Source organism: Euphorbia lathyris, chromosome 1 (genome assembly GCF_963576675.1).
Source record: "Euphorbia lathyris chromosome 1, ddEupLath1.1, whole genome shotgun sequence".
NCBI lineage: Eukaryota > Viridiplantae > Streptophyta > Magnoliopsida > Malpighiales > Euphorbiaceae > Euphorbia > Euphorbia lathyris.
In genome coordinates this window covers 70319323-70343786 of record NC_088910.1, presented here as the reverse complement: position 1 = coordinate 70343786, position 24464 = coordinate 70319323, and the positions used below count along the sequence as shown (strand labels likewise).

Below are 24464 nucleotides of genomic sequence, written 5' to 3'. Positions count from 1 at the left end.
ACCAAAAACTGACCAAGTAAAGAGGTCAAGTTGAGTTGTGCGCGTTAAACATCTGAGCTCAGGAATAGACTCTAAGTGCTATCTCCTGACTCAAGCTAAGAAACTGACCTAGTCACCAGTTGACTAAGCCAGTATCTTGCTGTTTACTCAGCACCGCTGTTAAAACCTTTTTCCTTAGAAAAAGAAGTCTGCCCTAATTGCGAAAAAGTTTAAATAGTTCCTAACCCCCCCTTGGAACTATACTTGCAACCTTACAAGGGACCAACAGGTTAGTTTCGTCGAACTCAACATGTACTGACTCTTCTAAAACTTGAGTTCGTTTATTGAAAACTCTATATGCTTTGCTGTTTGTTGAGTAGCCTAAAAAGATAGCTTCATCAGCTTTTGAGTCAAACTTAGCTAGGCTATCTTTGGTGTTTAAAATAAAACATTTACAGCCAAAGGCACGAAAGTATCCAATGTTGGGCTTTCATCCTTTCCAAAGTTCGTAGGGGGTTTTCTTTAGTATAGGTCTAACAAGAGCCCTATTAAGAATATAGCACGCTGTGTTAACAGCCTCTCCCCAAAAATACTTTGGAAGCCTATGCTCACTCAGCATTGTCCTGGCTATTTCAACCAGTGTTCTGTTTTTCCTTTCAACAACCCCATTTTGTTGAGGCATTCTAGGAGCAGAAAAGTTATGGTCAATTTCGCTGGCTTCACAGAATTCAACAAACCGTTGATTTTTGAATTCTCCACCATTATCACTTCGGATGTGAGCCAGTTTTAGGTCTTTGTCATTTTCAAGTTTTCTAACCAAATTTGAAAATGTCTCAAAGGTCTCATCCTTGCTACTCAGCAAGATGACCCAAGTGTACCGAGAAAAGTCATCTACAATGACCAAGGAAAATCTTCTTCCACCCAGACTCAGCGGCTGGACTGGACCGAAGAGATCCAAGTGTAGTAATTCTAACGGACGCTTAGTTGAGACAATGTTTTTGCTATGAAAAGATTGTTTGGTTTGTTTTCCAGCTTGGCAAGCGTGGCATAATTGATCTTTTTCAAATCTAAGTTCAGGCAGTCCCTCAACCAATTGCTTTCTTGCTAATTTGGCCAGGAGGTCCATGCTTACATGACCAAGTCTCCTGTGCCATAGCCAGGAATTTTCTTCCTTTGAGACTAAGCATACAGTTTTTGAAAACTTTTTCTCTAAGTCTAGCATAAAGACATTATCAATCCGAGGGGCAGTTAAAATTAACTCATTTGTTTTTCCCTCGTATATTTTACATCTAGTAGCATCAAATATAACTTTTCTCCCATTGTCACATAGCTGAGCTACGCTGAGTAAGTTATATTTGAGTCCGCTGACTAGGGAGACTGACTCAATAGTAGGATTACCTCCGATGGTTCCTGACCCTACTATCTTACCCTTTTTGTTGTCTCCAAAACTTACGCTTCCTCCTCGTTTACGCTCAAACGTGATGAACTGAGTTTCATCACCAGTCATGTGCCTTGAGCATGCGCTGTCAATATACCACATCTTTGACTTCTCAGCACACCTCAGGCTTACCTGCATTGTAACTAGTTACTTTTAGGTACCCAATTCTTTTTGGGTCCTTGCTTGTTAGGTTCAACAGGTAAAGCATCATATTTTATTTTATGGCGACATACTTGGACAGTATGGCCATTCTTTCAACAGAAGTCACAGCTGACTTTCCGTTTAGGACTTTTCATTGACTGGTCAGCACCCCAGTGCTGAGCGTGCCAGCACACCTTTGTGGTGTGTCCTTTCTTCCCACAGAAGTCACACTGGACATTCCGTTGGGGATTCCATCTCTGCTGACCAGTACTTCGATACTGAGCATTCAGAGGAATATTTCTTTTGTTTTGAACCTTTAGTTGGTTCTGGATATTTGTGACGTCCTTTCTCAGTTTCTTTGAATCTGATTGGACTTCAGAGACAGACTTATGTATGATCTCCATGTTATCATGCAAAGTTGAGTTGTCCTGAAGAAGGAATCTAAGGTCACTTAGCTTGACCTCTTCAACCTCATCACAGCACCTGCTGAGTGCTTTAATTTTCTTATTACACTTTTTGACAAGTGTATAGAGGTCACTCAGGGCATTACCCATTTCGTTTCTGAGCTGGGAAAGTGATATTACCTCATTTGATTGATCCTCATCATCAGATGCAATAGAGGGGTCAGCATGCTCAGAGACGCACGGCTCATCAAGTTCGTCAGCCATGGAGCATATCTTCGCTGACTCGGTGGCCTCAGCTTCTGTTGATGAAGACTCATCACTATCACTCCATGTTGCCACCATTGCCTTTTTGCCGTTCTTCTTTTCTTTCCTCAGCGTGGGGCAGCTTGACTTGATATGGCCAGTTTGATGACATTCAAAGCATGTAATGGGCTTTGAGTTGTCCTTCTTGTATTTGCTGTCGCTGGACTCAGCTTTATACTTTCAAACTTTCTGTAAGGCTTCTTAGAATATTTGTCATTCTTTCTGAACAGCCTTTTCATCTTCCTTGTGAACACAGCCATCTCTTCATCATCTGTTGAGCTCCCATCAGTGGAGTCAGCTTTCATGACAAGAGATTTCTGCTTCTTATCTTCAAACTTTTCCTTCACCTCGAAGTTTTTCATTGATATCTCATGGGTCAGCAGCGAGCCGATGAGTTCGTCATATTTGTAGGTGGTTAAGTCCTGAGCTTCCTCAACAGCGGTCTTCTTTGCTTGCCAGTCTTTAGGAAGACTCCTGAGTATCTTTTTGACTTGTTCTTCCTCAGTGAAGATCTTCCCAAGTCTCTTGAGCTCATTGATGATGTTTGTAAACCTTGCATTCATGTCAGATATTCCCTCATCATTGTTCATTTCGAACAGCTCGTACAGTCTTATCTGCTGGTTCACCTTGGACTCCTTTACTTTATTGGTTCCTTCGTAGGTGACCTCCAGCTTCTTCCAGATCTCTTGCGTCGACTCACAACCTGAGATTTTATTATATTCTGCAGCATCGAGCGCACAGTGAAGCATGTTTATAGCCGAAGCATGATTTTGTAGCTTCTTGAGATCATCCTCTGTCCATTTAGCCTCAGCTTTAACAACTGTTTGGCCAGCCACAACTTCGACAGGTACAAATGGACCTTGGACTATGGATAGCCAGGCACTCATATTTGTAGCCTGAATGAAATTTTTCATCCTATTCTTCCAGAAGGTATAGTTAGACCCGAAGAATAGGGGAGGCCGAGTAATGGACAACCCCTCAGGTAAGATCTGAGTTGTTTGGTTTCCTGGGAGAAACCGAGTACTGTTTTCGCCCATAGTGGGGATCAGCTCAAGGTGGTTAAACCTTTTACAGTGAGCTTTTAAGCTCTGATACCACTTGTTGGTCCCTTCCAAGGGGGGGGGGGGTTAGGAACTATTTAAAAATTTTAAGTTAGGGCAGACTTCTTTTTCGTGAGAAAAAGTTTTTAACAACGGCACTGAGTGAATAGCAAGATACTGGCTTAGTCAACTGGTGACTAGGTCAGTTTTTTTACTTGAGTCAAGAGATAGCACTTAGAGTCTATTCCTGAGCTCAGATATTCAATGCGCACAACTCAGCTTGACCTCTTTACTTGGTCAGTTTTTGTTTAAGCAAGCAATAAGTATATAAAGGAGTTTAAGGTTAGAAATATGTTACTCAGCAGATTTATCCATGTTCGGCCTCCAAGCCTACATCCTGTCCCCGGAACACATTCCGAGATTTCAAATTCTCTACTGAGCTCTTTAACGGTAGAGCATCAAACCTTTTACAATCTTAGCAACTGAGTATAACAAGAGTACCTTCCTCTATACCTCTACTCAATCCTAATCTCTCGCTGAGTACTATAACCGAGTACTCAGCCTCTCCTTTCTAATCTCTAGAAATGGTAAGTGTTTGTCCTAAACAATGATTGCTAAGACACCTTAGATGATTGAATAATCACTCTAGACTTTTACACAAAAGATATGAAGTTTAGTGTAAGATTGCTTTGCTTTTTCTTGCAGAACTTTGCGTAGAAATTTGGTCAGCATAATGGCTTGATCAAGTTCTATGTGGAATGAAGAAACTGAAGGGCTCTATTTATAGAGACGTCTGAGGCATCGGTCATTTCGAATTTCGAAATAACCGTTGGAGGGAAACGGCTTCCTGTCGTTGTCATCCTGTCTTGCTCAGAGCTCTCGGCCAATTAGATTTGAGTATCTTCTGTCATCGGTCAGCTTTTGGTCAGCTCGGTAGAATGTCTCTCCATTTATGGTAAGGTCAACTAGACAACATTCTGTGTCTTCTGAACTTTACCCAAAGTGGAAACACTTTGTCTGGAAGTTATTCTTGCTCAGCTGCTGTCTTGTACTCTTTGTCGAATCAACTCAGCAGCTTCGTCCCGAAGTTGTTCCACGAAGGTCTTCTAGATCCTTCTTCCGCTGAGTTGCGTTTTGTACATAACGACATCGTTTTGACATACGCGGGCCGAGTTGCCTTAAACTGTTTGACTTGGGCTTTGACTTCCGTATTGGGCTTTGGGCCTTTTAATCTTTGTGTCTTATAAACAATTTAACTCAACATTGAACAAACACATTAGTAGAATAAATCAAAGCATTTAAACTTAGTGTGTTTAGAATATATTTTAATTACACTTAAACAATTTTGTCAAATCAAAATTATGTGGAAAGGTGTTTCAACAAAATACTCGAGGGCAAGAACAATGAGTTAATTTTAACTGCCCCTCGTGTCGATAATGTCTTTATGCTGAATTTGGAAAAGAAGTTTTCAAAAGATATATGCTTAGTGTCAAAGGAAGAAAATTCCTGGCTATGGCATATGAGACTTGGTCATGTAAGCATGGACCTCTTGGCCAAATTAGCAAGAAAGCAATTAGTTGAGGGACTGCCCACACTTAAGTTTGAAAAAGATCAATTATGCAATGCTTGTCAGTATGGAAAACAAACTAGAAAATATTTTTAAAGCAAAAACATTGTCTCAACCAAGCGTCCATTAGAGTTACTACACTTGGATCTCTTCGGACCAGTCCAGCCGCTGAGCTTGGGTGGTAGAAGATTTTCCTTAGTTATTGTAGATGACTTTTCTCGGTATACTTGGGTCATCTTGCTTAGTAGCAAGGATGAAACATTTGAGATGTTTTCAACACTGTGTAGAAAACTTGAAAATGATAAAGGCCTAAAAATCGCTCATATCCGAAGTGATAATGGTGGAGAATTCAAAAACCAAATGCTTGATGAATTCTATGAAGCCAGTGGCATTGACCATAATTTCTCTGCTCCTAGGACTCCTCAACAAAATGGGGTAGTTGAAAGGAAGAACAAAACTCTGGTTGAAATGGCCAGGACAATGCTGAGTGAGAATATGCTTCCGAAGTACTTTTGGGAGAAGCTATTAACACAACATGCTATATACTTAATAGGGCTCTAGTCAGACTTATACTGAGGAAAACCCCATATGAACTTTGAAAAGGACGAAAACCTAACATAAGTTATTTTCATGCCTTTGGTTGTAAATGCTTCATTTTGAATACTAAAGACAATCTTGAAAAGTTTGATTCAAAGGCTGATGAAGCCATCTTTTTAGGCTACTCAACAAACAGCAAAGCATATAGAATTTTCAATAAACGAACTCAGGTTTTAGAAGAGTCTGTCCATATTGAGTTCAATGAAGCTAACCCTACAGAGAAGGTCAATCAGACAACTGAAGATGATCCTAGTCCAACACCTGCTGACTTGAGCGCAACCACTGAGTCACTCCCTCAAGGACTGACTAAAGGTAAAAACGAAACCGAAATCATTTTCACTGACCAATCTACAACTGCAGACCTTGTTGAAATATAAGACACCGAAGACATTACACTACCGAGAGAGATCAGAATCCCAAGAGGACATTCTGAAAGCAACATTCTCGATGCTGCTGAGAATCACCTCATGACAAGGAATCAACTCAAGAGGTACCTCAACAACGTATCTTTCGTCTCAGTTCTAGAACCAAAGAACTTTTCAGAAGATGAGAACGATGAATTCTGGATGGGTGCAATACAAGAGGAGCTTGGCCAATTCAGAAGGAATGAAGTTTGGGATCTAGTGCCACATCCGCAAAGTCAGAAGACAATAGGAACAAGATGGGTCTTCCGCAACAAACTTGATGAGCAAGGAAATATTGTGAGGAACAAAGAAAGACTCGTTGCTCAAGGCTACAGTCAGCAAGAAGGTATTGATTATGGTGAGACCTTTGCCCCAGTGGTAAGGCTAGAAGCTATTAGAATACTGTGTGCCTATGCAAGTTTTATGAATTTTAAACTGTTTCAAATGGATGTCAAAAGTGCATTTTTAAATGGAGTTATAAATGAGGAGGTATATGTTAATCAACCTCCAGGGTTTGAGGATCCAAAGTTCCCAAACCACGTTTATAAGCTCAAGAAGGCTCTGTATGGTTTAAAACAAGAACCACGTGCTTGGTATGAATGATTAACAAGCTTTCTACTGACCAGAAATTATGTCAGGGGAAAAGCTGATACAACCTTATTTATAAAGAAAAATGGGTAAAAATACCCTACTGGCACAAATTTACATTTATGACATCATATTTAGTGCTACTAATGAGTCTCTTTGCAAGGAATTTAGTAAGCAGATGCAAACTGAGTTTGAAATGTCTATGATGGGAGAACTCAACTTCTTCCTTGGACTTCAAATCAAACAAGGCAAGAATGACATTTTTATCAGCCAAACTAAATATGCAAAGAAAATATTGAAGAAGTATGAAATGGACAACTACAAGTTAATATCCACCCCAATGGGCACTGACATTGTCCTTTCTGCCAACGAAAATGGTAAGTCAGTAGACAATAAGTTATACCGAGGTATGATTTTCTCTCTACTCTATCTTACGGCAAGTAGGCCATACATTAAGTTCTCAGTATGTTACTGTGCTAGCTATCAAGCTAACCCTAAGGAATCTCATTACATAGCTGTAAAAAGAATTCTTAGATATTTGCAAGGCTCACTAAATTCAGGTCTATGGTATCCCAATACTGCCGAGTTCACACTCCTTGGATACACTGATGCTGACTATGGACGAGACAAGCTGGAATGAAAAAGTACCTCAGGAGGATGTCACTTTCTCGAAAACAGTCTTGTATCTTGGTTCAATAAGAAGCAACAATCAGTAGCCCTGTCAACCACTGAAGCCAAGTACATTGCTGCTGGAAGCTGTGTTGCCCAAGTTCTTTGGATCAAGCAACATCTGGATGACTATGGAGTTAAAATGAAAACAATTAAAGTCAAATGTGATAACAAAAGTGCCATTGGCTTATCAAAGAATCCAATCCAGCACAGCAGGATGAAGCATATCAGCATAAGACATCACTTCATCAGAGATCATATACTCAAGGGTGAGATCGAGCTGACCTATGTCCCAACGGATGAGCAGCTTGTTGATATCTTCACGAAGCCACTGGCTCGTGAGCAGTTCAGCATACTAAGAGAAGCCATCGATATGTTTAATCCTCTTCAATAAATTCTATGTGTACTATGCTGAGTGATAAAATTGTTTTGCATGCTTTGTGATGATACTGAATAGACGTTCTAGGGTTTGCACGCGTACTAGGGTAGTGACTAGGATGACGTAGGTAATCATGAGTAGGGAACCATGCACCGTAATTAGCATTAAATGTCAGGTTAATTACCCTGAGTGGTTCAAATTCCCACCGTTTACATTGACCTATCCCATCACTTCCTACCGGCTATAAATAGTGGAGCGTTTTTACCCCATTAGTTTTTACGCTTAAAATTTGCACTATTAACCTTCTCTCCCAAATCCCATTCTCTTTCTGGAAATCTTCAAGAACTCGAAGAACACTATGTCTTATGAACGAACTTCTTCCAGCAGAACAGAATCGTATGAGGACAGATCCTCTGACATTAACCCTTCCTCAGTGGAGGAAGAACAACAACTGGACTATGAGTACTCCCCTGAGCATCAGTCCATTCATGGCCAACATGATCAGGTCATGGCTGAAGCTAGTATCCTGGAGCAACACGAACAAACTCAACATGCTGAGACCTCTAGACCAAAGAAGAAGAAGAACAAGGCACCGAAAGAACGAACATTCAGCCCAGCATATGAGAAGCTGGTGGATCCCAAGGTTAATATCTCACGATTCTTCTCACCTGAATTCGTTAAGACCGCTGAGCCCTTCTGCAAGTGGATTGCTGATAATGGTTGGGAAACACTCTTTGGACTGCCTGGAACCACTTATCCAGCACTTGTCACTGAGTGCTACCGCAATCTTCAGATTGCTGATGATGATATTGACTATATGGTGACCTCAGTAAAAGGCACCAAGATCTTCATCACCCCAACCTACTTGGCCAGGTTACTGAATCTGAAAGCTAAGGGCACCAAGCTTCGAAGAGTGGGAGATGAACAAGACATTCAGTATAACAAGGAATACTGTAAGCCGAAAGGCTTTATCGGAGAAGTTTCAGCAACTTCTCTCTCCCAGCCTCAACACCAGGCTCACTACATGCTGACAAATTTTCTTTTCCCTAAGGTCAATGCCACAACATTTGCCTCAAACTTTGAGCAATGTTTCGTTTGACATATGTTGGAAAAGAAACCCTTGAACATGCCTGTCTTCCTGATCGGCACGTTTCAACGGAGCACTGGACAACTCAGGATGGGCTCACTGATCACGGCCATCCTTGCTGACCACAAGGTGAGCTTTGAGAAGGAAGTCAGTGCAGTAGGGACTGAGATCACGGCCAAGATTCTCAACAGTCTCAAACACAGTATACCCCAAATACCTAAGAACAAGAAGGGTGAGTCTGCTCAATATATTGAGGATGACCAACCTAGCAAGGGGAAGAAAAGAAAAGCTGAAGTGTCTCAGGAACCTGTGACTAAATCTCCCAAGCCAGCAACTAAGAAGGTCAGAGTTTCATCAAGCAACTCTGAGCCAACATCTGCTGAGCAAACTCAGAAAAGGGCTGCCACTGATGATCTCCCTGAGGGTGATCAACCTCTGAAGAAGAAGACTACCTTCAGAGTTAAAGGCCCAACTCCACCACTGTTGGACTTTGCTGTTCCTGAGGATTCTTACTTCCTCAAAACACAAGGAGTAGCTGCTGAGGAAACTCCAGTTACAACTTTTGCTCCAGAATAGCAAGCCTCAGCTGCCTCCTCTATTCCTTCCTCTACTGAGCCAATAACTGAACCAATCCACACTGAGGAGCGGCTTTCAATATTAGTGTTCACATGGACACTGACTCACTAAATTTTATCGGTTACGTTATATTTAGGGTTATTATAATCATAGGACAATTCTCAACAATTTTCCCTCCATTTTTGTGCTTTAAAATAGAAGTTAAATAATCGGATTTAGATATAATAAGGGGGTTTGGTTGCTCATTTTCATACTATTGTTTACCTTTTCAATTTAAAATGAAAAGTTTTATGCGTTTGATTAGTGATCTCATATTTACCTTTTACACCTGAAAAACAGAAACAGTGAATCTCTGCTTTTTGAAATAGCAAACAGCAAACCATAATATCAAACAATAATGTACCCAACTAACAGACCACCGCTTAAATCAAATGAGGGTGCAGTTTAACACTACTAGTCCAGTGAAATAGCTGTCATGTACGCTAAATTCGTTCAATAACTATAGAATCGTAACACTAAACCCCCACGAAGCAAAAACTTCCCTAGGCTAGGCTTTTGACAAACTAGCCCGATTGCAGCAGAGTCTTAAACGACTCTGCCATAATGTCCTCTTCCGATCTCGAAAAGTTGATTGCCAAGGCCGATAAGCTGTGAGCCTTCTTCTCTCTCCTAAACATATATACTTGTAAATGATCCGTCTCTTGAGGCGATCCTCGTTTTAGATGAACATTGGTGAAATGAATTTTTCTTTTATCGTAATTATTAGTTAGCAGAAGCTTTTTGTTATGACATTGTAGTCACGCGGATCGGTAACTGTAGCCGAATATGGCAGTAATTTCTTTGTTAATTAATTTGGTCAGTTGTACTTAGATTTTCTCCTTTTTAATTGGCGATTTTGTTTCTGATTCCTATCAGAGAAACGAAACATTCGTTGTGAGAGCAAATAGAAAGGGAAAAATAATTTTATCCGTATTTGATTTTGGAAATTGCTCCGATAATACTTTCATTAGTTTGAATAGCTATTTGGCTATACATTCCACAGTATTATAAAAGCATATGAGATAATGCTCCATTAATCTTGTCTGAGTTGTGCCAACTGCAAAGCATTGAACCCTTTTTCTTTTTTTTTATTTTACTTTTTTCTCTTATGGTTGAAGATTGTCCAAGTTATAATATATACCGTTTCTAAGAAAAACAAAATAATGTTTCACTTTGGAAGTGAAGAATTCATCATCATGATTTTAGTAGAATACAAGACTGCGAATTGTTTTTCTTGCTCAATTTTACTTTTTCTCTTCAGTTGATGGATTATTGTCTTCCTTGTCTTTTTCATTAGAACAAAACTGAGTCTCACAAGGTGGAGTGCTGATTGGAGAAGTGCTACCCTTTTGTATGAGCAAGCTGGTTAGTAATTTCTTATGTATCATATCATGAACTTAGAGATTATGCAGAATATGATAAATTGCTAGACACAAACTGAGTCTGATGGTTCTGCTGTAGCTAATGCCTTTAGGGTTGCCAAGAAGTATGACAAAGCAAAAGAAGCATTTGAAAAGGCTTCCAAAGGGCAGGAGATGCTCTCTTCGTATCCTCAAATATTTTCATAGCCTTTGACTCTAATATGATAATTACGGTTTAACTTCTAGTTTTCCATGTGTTGCCTTTTGTTATGTCCTTTATAAACATATAGCCCCTGGGATGCTGCTAAGCATATGGAGTTTGCTGCTGGTCTAGCAAAGGAACTAGCGAACTGGAATGAAGTTGCTGATCTTTACAGGAGGGCATCTGAGCTTTATATTGAATGTGGGAGATCACAGCCTGCATCAGATGCTCTAGCAAAAGCTGCTCGGTAAACACATAGTTTATGCTGTTACTATTGACTATGAATTTTTCTTACTTTCTTCTTATATGGCATCCTCACTTTGTGTGAAGCCATTGCCATTTCATTCGTTAGAACTTCTAGAAATATAATTATGTGAAAAATGTGGATTGTTTTGAAAGTTATCGAAGCACTTTATATGAACTTTCGAATAGGATCTTCTATTCCATTCTCTCTTTGGCTTAGTTCATTAACATTATGTTTGTTTAGAAAAAAAGAAAAATTGGTTGTTGAATATTGACTTGTTTGTTGCTGTATTACAATCATACTTGTGGCTCAATATGCTGTTCAACCAATGATATTTAGGGTTGTACGATCATATATTGCAAAAATATGCTAACATTTTTTTTTATTATGTTATTTGGTCTCTGAGACTCTCCTGGCTCCATCCTCCCTTTGCATACCTCTTCATGTGTGCATGTGAGATGTGACGACTAATGGATGTTTTGTGAGTTTCTTTGCTGGATTGTGATAGAGATGTAATTCCTAGACGTTTTAGCTCATTTAGTCCATGTCCTAAAGATTTATAATGTGTATTCTAGAAGGCCTAAGATAGCTGGATAGGTTGAGCTGGCATAAGTTAGTTACATCTTAGGGAGGAGGGTTGAGTAGTTATATGGTGGTGCCTTTGGTGTGACAGGGAATATGTGTTTATTCTTCTATTTTGGCTCTTGGCGAGGCTAAGAGAGAGGGAGAAATCCCTGGAGGTGTTGGGTTGATTCCATCATCCTTATTCTATCTGTAATAATTTTCCTCTTTGCATTTCAATACAACTTCTTATTCCTCTTTCATCTAAATCTGTTATTATTTTCTTAATGATTTTTGTGAATTTTCCATCATTGGTCCGACCTGCTGGATCCATTGAATGGAAAAAACGGATATAACCATGGAAATGAGCACCCATGCCTGTTTGGATGCTCATGAAGAACATATTCACGATTTTCAGAATGATGTCAAAGAAATCAAATATTCAATGGAAGCAAAGAAAATCAAATAGGATGAATTTAGGACTTACATGATGAATTGGGTAAAGCAGTAAGGGAAGCAGTCATCGAAGGCAATAACTCTTCAGGGTCCAACAAATCTTCCGCCACTATTCTTTCCAGCACCATCACAAAAGAGGGCACACTGAATTTCGTTTAGCTGCTAAGAAGGTCAATTTGCCTGAATTCAAAGGGTATGATCCCCGTGGGTGGATTTCGAAAGCTGAGACTTATTTTGAGATACATGAAACTCCACCATATCTGCAGCGTCGGCTGGCTACACATAGCATGAACTGTGTTGGGAAACACTGGTTTGCGTTAGTCGAAGAGGTAAACGATTCTTTGACATGGGGGAAATTCGCCATTGAGCCCTTAAATGGTTTTGCAGATTGGATATTCAGATTCCCTACTGACAACTCTCAACCCTTTGCCAGTCCGACTCCATTTAGGATTACATATATCTTCTTTCCTTGGTTCCTTGTTTTCCAGAGAAACAAGCCATGTGTTACTTTTTGGGCAGTCTAAAAGATGAAAATAAGGGTGCAACCTCACCTGCCGGATTCACGATTAGCAGCAATTTATGTTGCCAAAGATGTGGAGGTGTTTTTGTATCCTTTTGAGCAGGAGTTCTTGGCGCATCGAGTTCGCTTTGAATGCTGTTTTGTTAAATTCAATTGTAATTCTATTTCTCCCTCTTATTCCATCCATATGACCTATTCTGATGTGAAAGTGGGTTATAACCGATGGCCCGACCCTAAAGCTCCTAACTCGCAACGCAATGTTTCATATAGGGTCCTATATCACGCAATATCGGTTTTGATTGTCTAACAAAATCACAATTCTTCCAATTCTCCCAATCTTCACCGTAGTCGTGGTTTTCGGTCCCTCCCCCGGATGGAATGGGAGGAACGGAGGAAGAAGTGTTTATGCTATCGGTGTGAAATTGAAATTGAACGGGGAATTGATGGGTATTCCGATAGAGTTTTTGGTGGACAGCGGTGCAACCCATAATTTCTTATCCAAGAAATTCGATATAGGTCAATGTATTCCTATCATCCAATTCACTGGGTTGATGATCAAATTAGGCGATGGACATCTTGCACGGATTTCAGAAATTCCCATCAGTTTCTGTGATTTATCAATTGTACAGTGGAGGCTTTGGTTTTCGACATGGGCAGTTTGGATATGGTGCTGGGCCTAGAATGTTTAAAAACCTTGGGAGAGGGTACACATCATTGGGAACTTCATTTTATGCGCTTCATCTCTCATGACAGGGAATTTGTTTTCAGGGTAATGCTTAACAGAACAAATTGCAGAACTCAGCTTTGAAAAAGTGATTAAGGCAGTCCAATGATTCAATGTTGGGGTTGCAATTTTTGGGTGAGGAAACACAGGAACTTGGCCCAGAACTCAGAGGTTGGCCTCTTACACAACAAGCGAGTCTTGAAGGATTATTGGAAAATTTGTGCCTATTTTCCAAGAGCCTACCGGATTGCCTTCTTCCAGACTACATGACCATGGACTTCTCCAGGATGGGGACCGGTTTGTGTTAATCCCTATAGGTACCTCTATCATTAAAAGGCTTAGATACAACTCTAAGTTCAAGAGCTGCTGTCCTAGCAAAACTGCTTTTCTCCAGTTTCGTAATTTTGGTAAAAAGAAGGATAATTCATGGCGTTTGTGTTGATTATCGCGCTTTGAAAAGGTGACAATTCCGGATAAATTCCCAATTCCTGTAGATGATGAGTTAATCAATGAGCAGAGAGGGGCTGCCTTTTTCTCTAAATTGGATTTGAGGTCAGGGTTTAGTCAGATACGAATGGAAAATGACAGTATAGAGAAGACAACTTTCCGTACTCACTTTGGTCACTATGAATACTTAGTTATGTAGTTTGGTCTCACTAATGCACGGCCTACCTTCCAGGCCGTCATGAATGATTTGTTTCACCCTCTTTTGTGCCAATTTGTTCTGGTTTTCTTCGACGTCATTCTGGTATACACTAGTCAGCTGCAAGATCACCTTTATCATCTTTCAGTACTGAAATTGCTTTTCGAGAACCAATCCTTTGTGAATAAAAAGATGTGAGTTTGGTAAATTCTCTGTGGAATACTTGGGGCATATTATTACTAGTTTTGGTGTTTTCATGGACCTAAAGAAAGTTCTGGCAGTACAAGAGTGGCTAATCCCTAAGCAGGTTCAGGGAGTTCGGGTTTTTTTGGGCCTTACTGGCTATTATCGGAAAGCATCGCACGCCCTCTTATTGAGCTTACAAAGAAAAATGCATTCAAGTGGTCCAATGAAGTGCAATCTGCATTTAACCGATTGAAGTCCGCTATGATTACTGCTCCGGTGTTGGCTTCGCCAGACTTTTCAATTCCTTTTGTAGTTGAATGTTTATGTCTCCGGTCGTGGAATTGAAGCCGTCTTGATGTAGAATAGTAGGCCAATTGCATTTTTCAATAAGTCCCTCTCGGACCGTAATTTAGTTAAATCTGCTGATAAAAGGGAGATTATGGCCTTGGCCTTGGCTGTCCAGCATTGGTGGCCTTACCTTTTGAGGTCTGAATTTACAGTTTATATTGTTCAGAAGAGCCTCAAGCATCTGCTCTTGCAAAACTTCCGGTTCAACAAAATTGGGTGGCAAAATTACTTGGTTATAACTTACTCAATTTTTTTTATAAACGAGGAAAGGAGAATCGAGCAGCCGACGCTTTGTCTCGACGTTTTGACGAAGAGGATCTTTCTCCCATTGTCAATGGTGAATTGTCTGCCATTTCTTCAACTCCATCTTGGGTGCAAGGAGCTCAATTTCTTGATGAAGTTAAACAAGATGCTCAACTGCAGCAAATAATTTCTGATTTGCAACAGAATCCTAGTTCGCATCCTGGGTACTCTCTTCTCGATGGAATTCTGATGTATAAGAATCGGCTAATCATCTCTAAGCATTCCACTTGGATTTCTAAGTTGATTGAAGAATTCCATAGCACCAAAATAGGAGAGCGCTTAGGATATTATTGCACATATAGAAGGTGGCTGCCAATTGTTATATTGGGTTGGGATGGCCACTGAAATTAAGAAATTCCTTCAATTTTGTAATGTTGGGATGGCTGCTGAAATTCAAAATTTCGTTCAATCTTGTGATGTGTGTCAGCGATGTAAGGCAAGTTCTTTGGCTCCTAGGGTCTTCTTCAATCTCGGGAAATTCCGGATGTAATTTGGAAGCATGTTTCTATGGATTTTATAGCGGGCGTTCCAAAATCTAATGGGGTATAAAGCTTTGTTAGTGGTGGTGGACAAATAGTGGGCCTTCCAAAATCTAAGCCACTTTATCTTATTGAAACATGCTTATTCGGCGAAAACTATTGCTGAGGTGTTTGTCTAGGAGGTTGTTCAACACCATGGTATTCCTAAATCTATTCTAAGTGATAGAGACCCTATATTTGTCAGTAATATTTGGCAAGAGTTTTTTGACTTAATGGGTACACAACTTCTAATGACTCCTCCTATCATCCAGAAACAAATGGACAGACAGAACTGATAAACAATGTCTGGAGCTATGAAGAACCGACATGGGTGCGGGTGCGGCATACAGTATTTTTAAAAAATTACGAGACACGGGTGCGACAGGACATAACAATTTTATATATAATTGATATATATATATATATATATATATATATATATCACAAATAACATTCATAAGTCATTACAAACCATAAAAAACATCCATAATAACAACTCAGAAACCCACTGAGTCACACTAACTGAAATTAAAACAAAAACAACTACAAAAAAGGAGAACAAGACCCCACTGGAACTGAAAGAGAAAATAACTCTGGAATCGAAAGAGGAAAGAAGAGAGGAAAGAAAATAACTGATTAAAGAAGAGAGCAACAAACTGATTACAGAAAAGAGAAAACAAGAAGGATGGAACCCACAGTTCGCCGAAGAAAGTTAGCATAAGTTTCTGCTTTTCTAATTTCTAATTTTATGTCTTTTAACTTCTTTTTTTGTTTTATTTGCGTTTGATTGGGTTATCGCAAAAGTGATAGTCACAGGTTTAGATTTGTTTTCTTTTTGTAAAAAGTGTCCCCGAAGTGTCCCATTGTCCCATTAAAGAGAAAAGAAACAAACAGGGGATGCTTTTTTCCGTGTCCGATGCATGTTCCGCCGTGTCCCCATGTCTGGAGTGTCCGACACGGGTACCCGACCTCCTGGAAGTGTCGGTTCTTCATAGGCCTGGAGTCGCATCTATGCTGTTTTGCAGTTGACCAGTCCCATTTGTGGTCAGTTTGGGCTTTCCTTGGGCGGAATTTTGGTATAACACAACTTTTCACAGTTCCATCAGTTTTCTCCATTTGAAATTGTGTATGGCTGACAGCCGCCGTTCATTGTACAGTTTCTTTTTCCAAATGCGGGTGGAGTTTGTTCGGCGAGAGCTACAAGATCAGAATGAAGCTTTATGTCAACTAAAATCACATTTACGAGGAAATGAAATTGCAAGCCAATAAGCATTGGAGGGATGTCAACTTTTCAATAGGAGAGTGGGTATATCTGAAATTGTGCCCTTACTGCCAAGTTTCGGTCGCTTTGCATTTAGAAGTTTTCAGCTAAATATTACGAGCCATTTCAGATTCTGGCGAAGTTGGGTCCTGCAGCATATGGTCATCAATTGCTTGCCACTTCAAAAATTCGTCCGGTTTTCCACGTTTCCTAACTTAAGAAAGCTGTCCAATCTCAACCAGTTGAAGCCTCATTGCCTTCTGATTTGGAGTTAGACCCCTCTAATTTTTATACACCTGAAGCAATTCTTGCAAGTCGCTCCATTGATCAACAAGGTCAAACATCTCTCAGTTGAAGATGCTGCCACCATTCAAAATCAGGTTTCGGACATCCGTCTCGAGGACAATAAAGTTTTTAATGGAGGGGGAATTGAAAGAGATGTAATTCCTAGACCAGTTTTCTAATGTGTATTCTAGAAGGCCTAAGATAGCTGGTTAGGCTGAGCTGACAAAAGTTAGTTAGACCGTAGGGAGTAGGGTTGGGTAGTTATATGGTAGTCCGTTCGGTGTGACAGGGAATATGAGGTTTATTCTTCTATATTGCCTCTTAGTGAGGCTAAGAGAGAGGGAGAAATCCCTGGAGGTGTTGGGTTGATTCCATCATATTCTATCTGTAATCATTTTCCTCTTTGCATTTCACTACAACTTCCTATTCCTATTTTCATCTAAATTTGTTATTTATTACTGCTATTTGTGAGTTTTCCATCAGATTGTTTTCTCTTTTACCTTTTTCATATCTCTTGTCCTACTTTTTCTTCTAATTACATTTACACTTTGCAACTCTTGATGGGTCAACCCTGAAATGTATGATAAGCTATATAACATAGCTCAAATTCTTAGTAGGTATTGATGTTAACGTTCTGATTATTTATTTTATTTTTGTGCTCATGCTATATTCTTATGGTGAAAAAAATAGGAATTGGGATATGTAGCTTTTGCTATTTCAGTGTTTGACTTGCCAAACTAATCTACATTGTCTTTGAAATGTAGTTGAAATATTTTTTTTTTCCTGATGACAGTGCTCTTGAAGATGTTATGCCTGATGCTGCTGTTCAACTGTATATTGATGCTTGTGCTATTCTCGAGGAGGATGGCAGGGACCAAATGGCCTTTGATCTATATCGTGCCGGCACTAGTGTTTATATAAAACTTGAAAAGTAAGTGTTGCATTTTCTTTTAGAGCAAGATACAATCATAATTAACACTCCAGTTTTTCGTTAGTGCCGTTTTTCATTTTATATGTACATATTGCATTTGTTACTCTTTCAAGAATGTTCAAATTTCAATTGTAAAATTATTTTGTTAATTTTCTTGTGTTGATAATTTAAACTTCTTTTGCATGCATGCATGCACGCACACTTGCTTGACTCACCAAATATACCCAGATACATTCATAAGCAAGGGCAGATGCAGGAAATAATTTCAGAGAAGGCAAACTTAGGGATATACTTGTTTTTCCTTAAAAAAAATTACATCAATAGTTTTTCTTTGGCTTATTGTATCTTTACACCCTTAAACTTGGCATGTTTTGCCTATTGACACCCTGAACTTTTAAAATAATCTATCACTTATAGTTGGCTTTAAAAACGCATCACACACACACCTATAATTGGTTCATTCGGACCTCTGCTCATAAAATCGTTGATCTGTCAGGTGGCATACAACAAACTCACGCGCTTTTCTTTTTTTCTATAGCACACACATGCCACCTTATTAATCAAGATGACGGATGTGCAGGAGGTCCGAATGAGCCAACTATAGGTGTGTTATAGGTTTTTAAAGCCAACTATAAGTGTGTTATAGGTTTTTAAAGCTAAATATAGGTGTGTGATAGGTTATTTTAAAAAGTTAAGGGTGTAAATATGCATTAAGCCTTTTTTTTTTTAATATATTTGTATTTGGTTTGAGGTAGTCGATTGCATTTAAACTATTAATTTACTTAGCAGAATCAAAATAAACATGAATAATGAACCATTCCATAAGTATTAATGAACTCAGGGTTCATGGGGCAAACTTTTCTATTGGAGAACAACGGTAAAAAGATGTATGTCTGTGAAATTTCTGTAGAAACTAGAATCACTAGATGTTGTTGAAACTTTGATGGAGCAATGGCAGCAAGTGCCCCCAAATTTCCCAATGTGTATTTGTTATGCATAAATTTTTTGTGGTCAATAAAGGTTCATATCAGGTAAAGCTTGGAACCTTATTATCATTAAATATTCATGGCAGAGATGCATAATGGATTCACAATTGGGAAGTTCTCCAATGTTGTAATATTATGCACTCAACATACTACTTTAAGGCACCGACTTGGATCAACTTTTTTATATGACATTTTGTTTAGGGTAATTAATTTATTGGTCCCTATATTTTGGTAAAACACACTGTTTAGTCCCTATATTTTTAAAAATACATGACAAAGTCCCTAACTTTCTTCCCGATGAACAGTTTAGTCCCTAACGTTTTTCTCGGTGAACTGTTTAGTCCCTGCCATTAGACTCTCATGAAGATTTTGTTAGTCAATTTGGATTTGCGTTCTTCTTTTCCTTTCCTTTAAACTCTAATGCATCTGAAATCAACTTTGGGTGTTCTTCTTCTTGATTTTCTTTTTAATCGTTCAAATTCGTAAGCATTGGACTTTTTCTTTTTCTTGTTCTCCATACAAATAGCTTCTTCTTTTAAATTGGATTTTCTCTTCTAAAGTTTGAAGGTAAATAGTAAAGGGTAATTGAGTTATTTCCGAAGTCATAAACGGTAAAAAATCTAACAAACAGACGGAAGGACTAAACAGTTCATTGAGAAAAAGGTTAGGGACCTTACTATGTGTTTTTGAAAATACAGGGACTAAACAGTGTGTTTTGTCAAAATATAGGGACTAATAAATTAATTACCCTTTTGTTTATCGTGTTGAAATGATAATTATTATTCTGTATTGAATTAGATTTCCAGTGCATAGCTTTAGAGCGTTGCTTGAGTAACTCGACCACGAGCATAGACTCACATTCAACCTAAAGAGGAAACCAATTATTCGCAGTAGCAGCTTTAATAGCAAACAAGCTTTAAGGAAAGCCTTTGCAGGTGCGAAACCCCCCTCGGGGGCCACCTTACTAAGATAAGATGAGATGAGAAGGAGGTCTTGGAGTAAATAGCAAACATACTTAAGATGGACAAGTGTGATATTTGACATCGTTCCTTCAAAAGAAATCCGTGTCTTTAACCCATTTCAAAACCCGCTTCAAAGTAGGTGTCAAAATGGGTCATGACCCATTTAACATCGTTCCTTTGAAGTTCAAAGCCATAGAAATTTGCGAAGCAATGCCATTAAAAATGCAATTGTTTCTTGTCATCCAGATTACCCAAACCGTCGTAATAATACCTATTCCAAAGAGAAAAAAACGTGTGCGGTGAGAAACACTCACTGCCTTCAAGATTTTGATTTTTAATAGTGGAATAGCAATCGATGGCCACATTAAAAACGCTAAAAATAGCCCACCAGATAGATTGAGAGAACAAGCAAGAGACAGAGATGATCATGAGATTTTAAAGTAACTCAGCATAAACAAAATCAAGAAGCAAGAACAAACCCTTTTTCTTGCAAAAGATCACTTGTTCGCAACTTCCCAAGAACAACCTTCTAGTAAGCGAGATAACAAGACAGAGGGAGCAACTCTGTCCGAACTCTAGTGAACCTGCTGTCCTTGAAAGTGAACAACCTTCAAAATGCTTTTAACTGTAAAAAGCGCATTACTCGAAGCTGTCAACAAAGATCGTCCTCCGAATTTGAAATTGCTACCGTCCGAATCTCATCTACCACTTGTGCAGGGAGTGGAAGCTGAAGGAGTCGAGAAAATAAAAAACAGGTGCCGAGAGAAACGTGCTCGTTTAAAGGAATATAGACCTGATTGGCAACCGTCGGAATGATCCACTCACCAGTCGAGAACTTTTGTTTTGAATTCTTTCCAATAACCCCAAAAACATAATGCCTAGATTCCGTATAGCTACTTTTTAAAGAGCCCCAAACCGAGGAGAAAATTGGAGTTTTCTTTGACAGACCACCTAGGGAGAGGAATCGAGAATGGAGCAAGTTAGCAACAAAGCCATCCCCTTGAATCATATTCCAAATGAGGCTGTGTAACGTAGGTGAATTAAGATTGTCTAGAATCTAGAGGCCTAGGCCCGTTCCCAAACTGGGAAACAACATTTATTCACGAAACTATGACAAGTTTTTGGGTAGTAACATACATACAACAACAAAGCCTTAGTCCCGAAATGATTCGGGGTCGGCTAACATGAACCATCATATAAAACCGTGAAATCAAGTCGTGTCAGCGACACAAATTCGCTCCCTCCACTCCGTCCTATCCACTACCATATTTTCCTCAATTCCCAGTAAACTCATATCACTCTCGATCACCCTCCAAGTTTGGTTAGGTCTTCCCCTACCCCTCACCACTACATCCCTTTGCCACTCTTCGGTTCTCCTAACCGGCGCATCAAGCGCTCTACGTCTCACATGGCCAAACCACCTTAGTCGGTTTTCTCTCATTTTATTCTCAATAGATGTGACCCCTACTTTTGTCCTAATTATTTCATTACTCACCCGATCCTTTCTCGTATGACCATACATCCATCTCAACATACGCATCTCCGCCACCGACATCTTATGTATGTGGCAGTGTTTCACTGCCCAACACTCCGTACCATATAACAATGCTGGTCTAATTGCCGTTCGGTAGAATTTTCCCTTCAATCTATCAGGCATGCCGGGGTCACAAAGGAAACCCGTAGCACTCTTCCACTTCGACCAACCAGCTTTAATCCTATGAGCAACATCTCCATCTACTTCTCCATCCGTTTGGATAATAGATCCTAAATATCGGAAGCAATCCGAGGCCTGAACAACTCTCCCATCTAGGGTGATTGTCCCTGCCTCCCTACTCCTATGGCCGCTAAACTTACACTCCAAATATTCTGTCTTACTTCGGCTCAACTTAAAGCCTCTAGATTCTAGAGTTTGTCTCCATAGTTCCAACTTCCTCTCCACTCCTTCTTTCGTCTCATCAACCAACACAATATCATCTGCAAACAGCATGCACCATGGTATACCATCTTGAAGTGAACTTGTTAGTTCATCCATAACGATGGCAAAAAGAAATGGGCTTAGTGCGGAACCTTGATGCACTTCAATCGTAATAGGGAACTCTTCAGTCTTCCCAACACTAGTAACATATCGAAAGAAAATTTCTCTTAGCCTTAGCTGAGAAAGCAAAGTAGGCCACTTATAAATAACAAAAGGGTGTAAGAACGAACAACTAATAACACTTTTAAGCAACACTACCTACCATCGATATAGAATCTCCTCACTAACTCGCAAGACGACTACATCTGTAGGTTGAAGCCAACTCCTCCTACGAGCACCAAAAAATAATCCTAAATAAATGATAGAGAATAGTCTAGTCCATAGCAGGAATATTCTAGAAGGGGTGAGGTATATGGGATAAGGATATTTCGGGTATAAGATGTTAGTACATGTGTCTAGGGTATGAGGGATTAGTACATAAGGAAGGGTTAGGGAAGGGAGAAAAGGAGAGAGGTTTTACATTGTAGTTTGGCTGCTCATTGCTGTGGCTCTACCTAGTAGAGAGGGAGGTTTCTCCTGGGGGATTAGAACATCCGTTCTATCCATTGTTTATCATTGTTTATCTTCTCTATATCAATATATATCAGCATTTCTCTTTTCTATTTTCATTTTGGTATTTGAATTCCTATCATTGGTCCGACATGCCGGATGTATTAGACCGGCGTCATGGAAAATACAGAAGCTACTGATAGATTTGTGAGTAGTTGTGAGAAAATGACGGAAACTTTGAGGGAGATGACTGAGATACTTCGAGATTTGACGGAACCCCCTATTTTTTCTGGCAAGGATCCAGAGGAATGGTTAAAGCGCATTGAAAGATACTTGAAGTTCAACCGAACACCGACGAATCAACGACTCGCTGTAGTTCGACAGTGTTTGGAGGTTTTCGGCAAATATTGGTTTGATCTTATTTCTGAAATCTATCCATATTTAACTTGGTTTCAATTCAAGGAGTTTTTTCTAGAGAGATTTGGAAGTTTTGAAACTCCTAATGGGGAAATAGCATACAGAGAAGCAGAAACTATGGAAGTTATGAAGTCAGATTTGAAAAATGGGGAAAATGAAGGTGACGGGGTGAAGCAACAAGGGGAGGAATTCATTATCGATGAGATCTCGCAAGTACAACAAATGGAGGAGAAATTAACACGGCAAGGAGAAGAGGAGAAGAAATTGCAGCTGCGGTCGGTGATGAGTGTGCATCAGGAAGAAGGTGACCTAGAGGAACAAAAGGGATATTGTCAATTGGGGACCACAAGTGATGTGTACAGAACTAATTCAATACCCATTTTGTCTTACATGTGTTGCATGACAAAAGTTGCACGGGGAGGAAGAAACGCACCGTTTAACCCATCTAAGGAACCCATCGCGTGTAATCCACCTGTTCTCGACACGGGTCAGGATGAAAGTACTATACAACAATTTCTCTCTGTTTTAGGTACGCAGAAACAGAGCAAAAATGATGGTGATGCGGTGAAGCAACAAGGGGCGGAAATTATCGTCCTTGTTAATTTGGGTTCATCTACTGTTCCTACCTTTGATAACCAACAAGTTCTAGAAATTGATGAGAAGAAGCAGCGTTTGCCTAACAAACGGGCAGAGGAATTTCTTAAGGAGGCTATGAAGGATCTCCGGCGACCGGCGACCAGCCTGCCACCCCAACAAAGAGCTGAAGCAGAAATTCCGATGAAAGGCACTCTGCTTTCAAAGGAGGCCTCTTACTGTGGAGTTGATGAAATGACGGCCGATTACCCTTGCTTAGAAGGGATGCAATGGCTGGAGACAGTTCTAAGTGAAGAAGGGAGATTGTTCTCGCAGATTCCAAGAGATGGAGTTGGGTACGAGAAGAGGACAAAGATTGGCTTGTATTTTCTCAAAAAATATATATGGGCCGCAGTTATTGTGGATACCGGTCAAGGTAAATCGCCGAAAGTGGAACCGCGAGAATATTATATGTGTTGGGCTGGCCAAAGTGTGAATGAGGGAGTTTCTTTGGTTGAGGGTGAGATTGTCGATTTTTTGGTGCAGAGACAAGAACAGTGGATTGTTGGGCATAGCAGAGAGTTTGATGCTTGGGCAGTAACTAGTCTGGCAGAAAAATTGCAAGGTACAAATGAATCCAAACTTGGGTATTTTATTTATATATTTATGGAGACTCATAGTGGGGTCTTCAAAATACCACAACACCATTTAGTTCCTTGTGACACCTGTAAAAGACATGGTTATTTGTTGATACAATCAAAGTTAGTGGGAGAGAAAGGTCTCATGATGTGGCCTTACTTTTTTAGTATCATGAAGCGGTGGATGGGCCATCTTTCAATATTTGTGGAATTTGTTGAGAGTATAGTATATTGCCACGTCTCCACCAATTTTTTGGAATTGGCCTTGGAATACAGACACATAGAATTTGGCTATATATGCATTCAAGGAGGCAAGGAGAATAGTCAGAACAAATATGGGTTGCTGACCCATACTTCCATGCTATTGAGTGATGAACTGCACATGGAAATAATTGATATTGACACAATTTTATTGCTCAAAGTTGGTGTTTGGATTGAAAGTGGGAAAGGATCTTTTGGTCTATTAATTTTAAATAATATTGGGGAAAGCCAAGGAGAGATGTTGAGGATGGAAGAAGGGTTGACACCACGTCAAGTGCATACTTGGAATCTAGTTCAAAAATTCATTGAATATGAAATTGTCCTAGAAGTAACAAAAAAGGAAGGTTCT

At 39.6% G+C, this 24464-nt stretch overlaps 1 protein-coding gene across 12 annotated transcripts in view; it reads left to right on the top strand.

Moving 5' to 3' along the window:
* Positions 1-9640: 9640 nt before the first annotated feature.
* Positions 9641-24464, top strand: part of LOC136201300 (gamma-soluble NSF attachment protein) — a 28455-nt gene continuing 13631 nt past the window's right edge. For 9 of the 12 annotated variants that reach the window (XR_010673782.1, XR_010673791.1, XR_010673783.1 and 6 more), the window contains exons 1-5: positions 9642-9822; positions 10509-10576; positions 10673-10757; positions 10863-11021; positions 17617-17754. Coding sequence is in view for 7 of the 12 variants with exons in the window: in XM_065991957.1 (XP_065848029.1) it covers positions 9776-9822; positions 10509-10576; positions 10673-10757; positions 10863-11021; positions 17617-17754 (497 nt within the window). In the remaining 5 variants the exon portion in view is untranslated. Of the gene's footprint in view, positions 9823-10508; positions 10577-10672; positions 10758-10862; positions 11022-17616; positions 17755-24464 lie in introns of all 12 variants that reach the window. The other 3 variants (XM_065991936.1, XM_065991995.1, XM_065991945.1) reach the window with 3 other exon arrangements.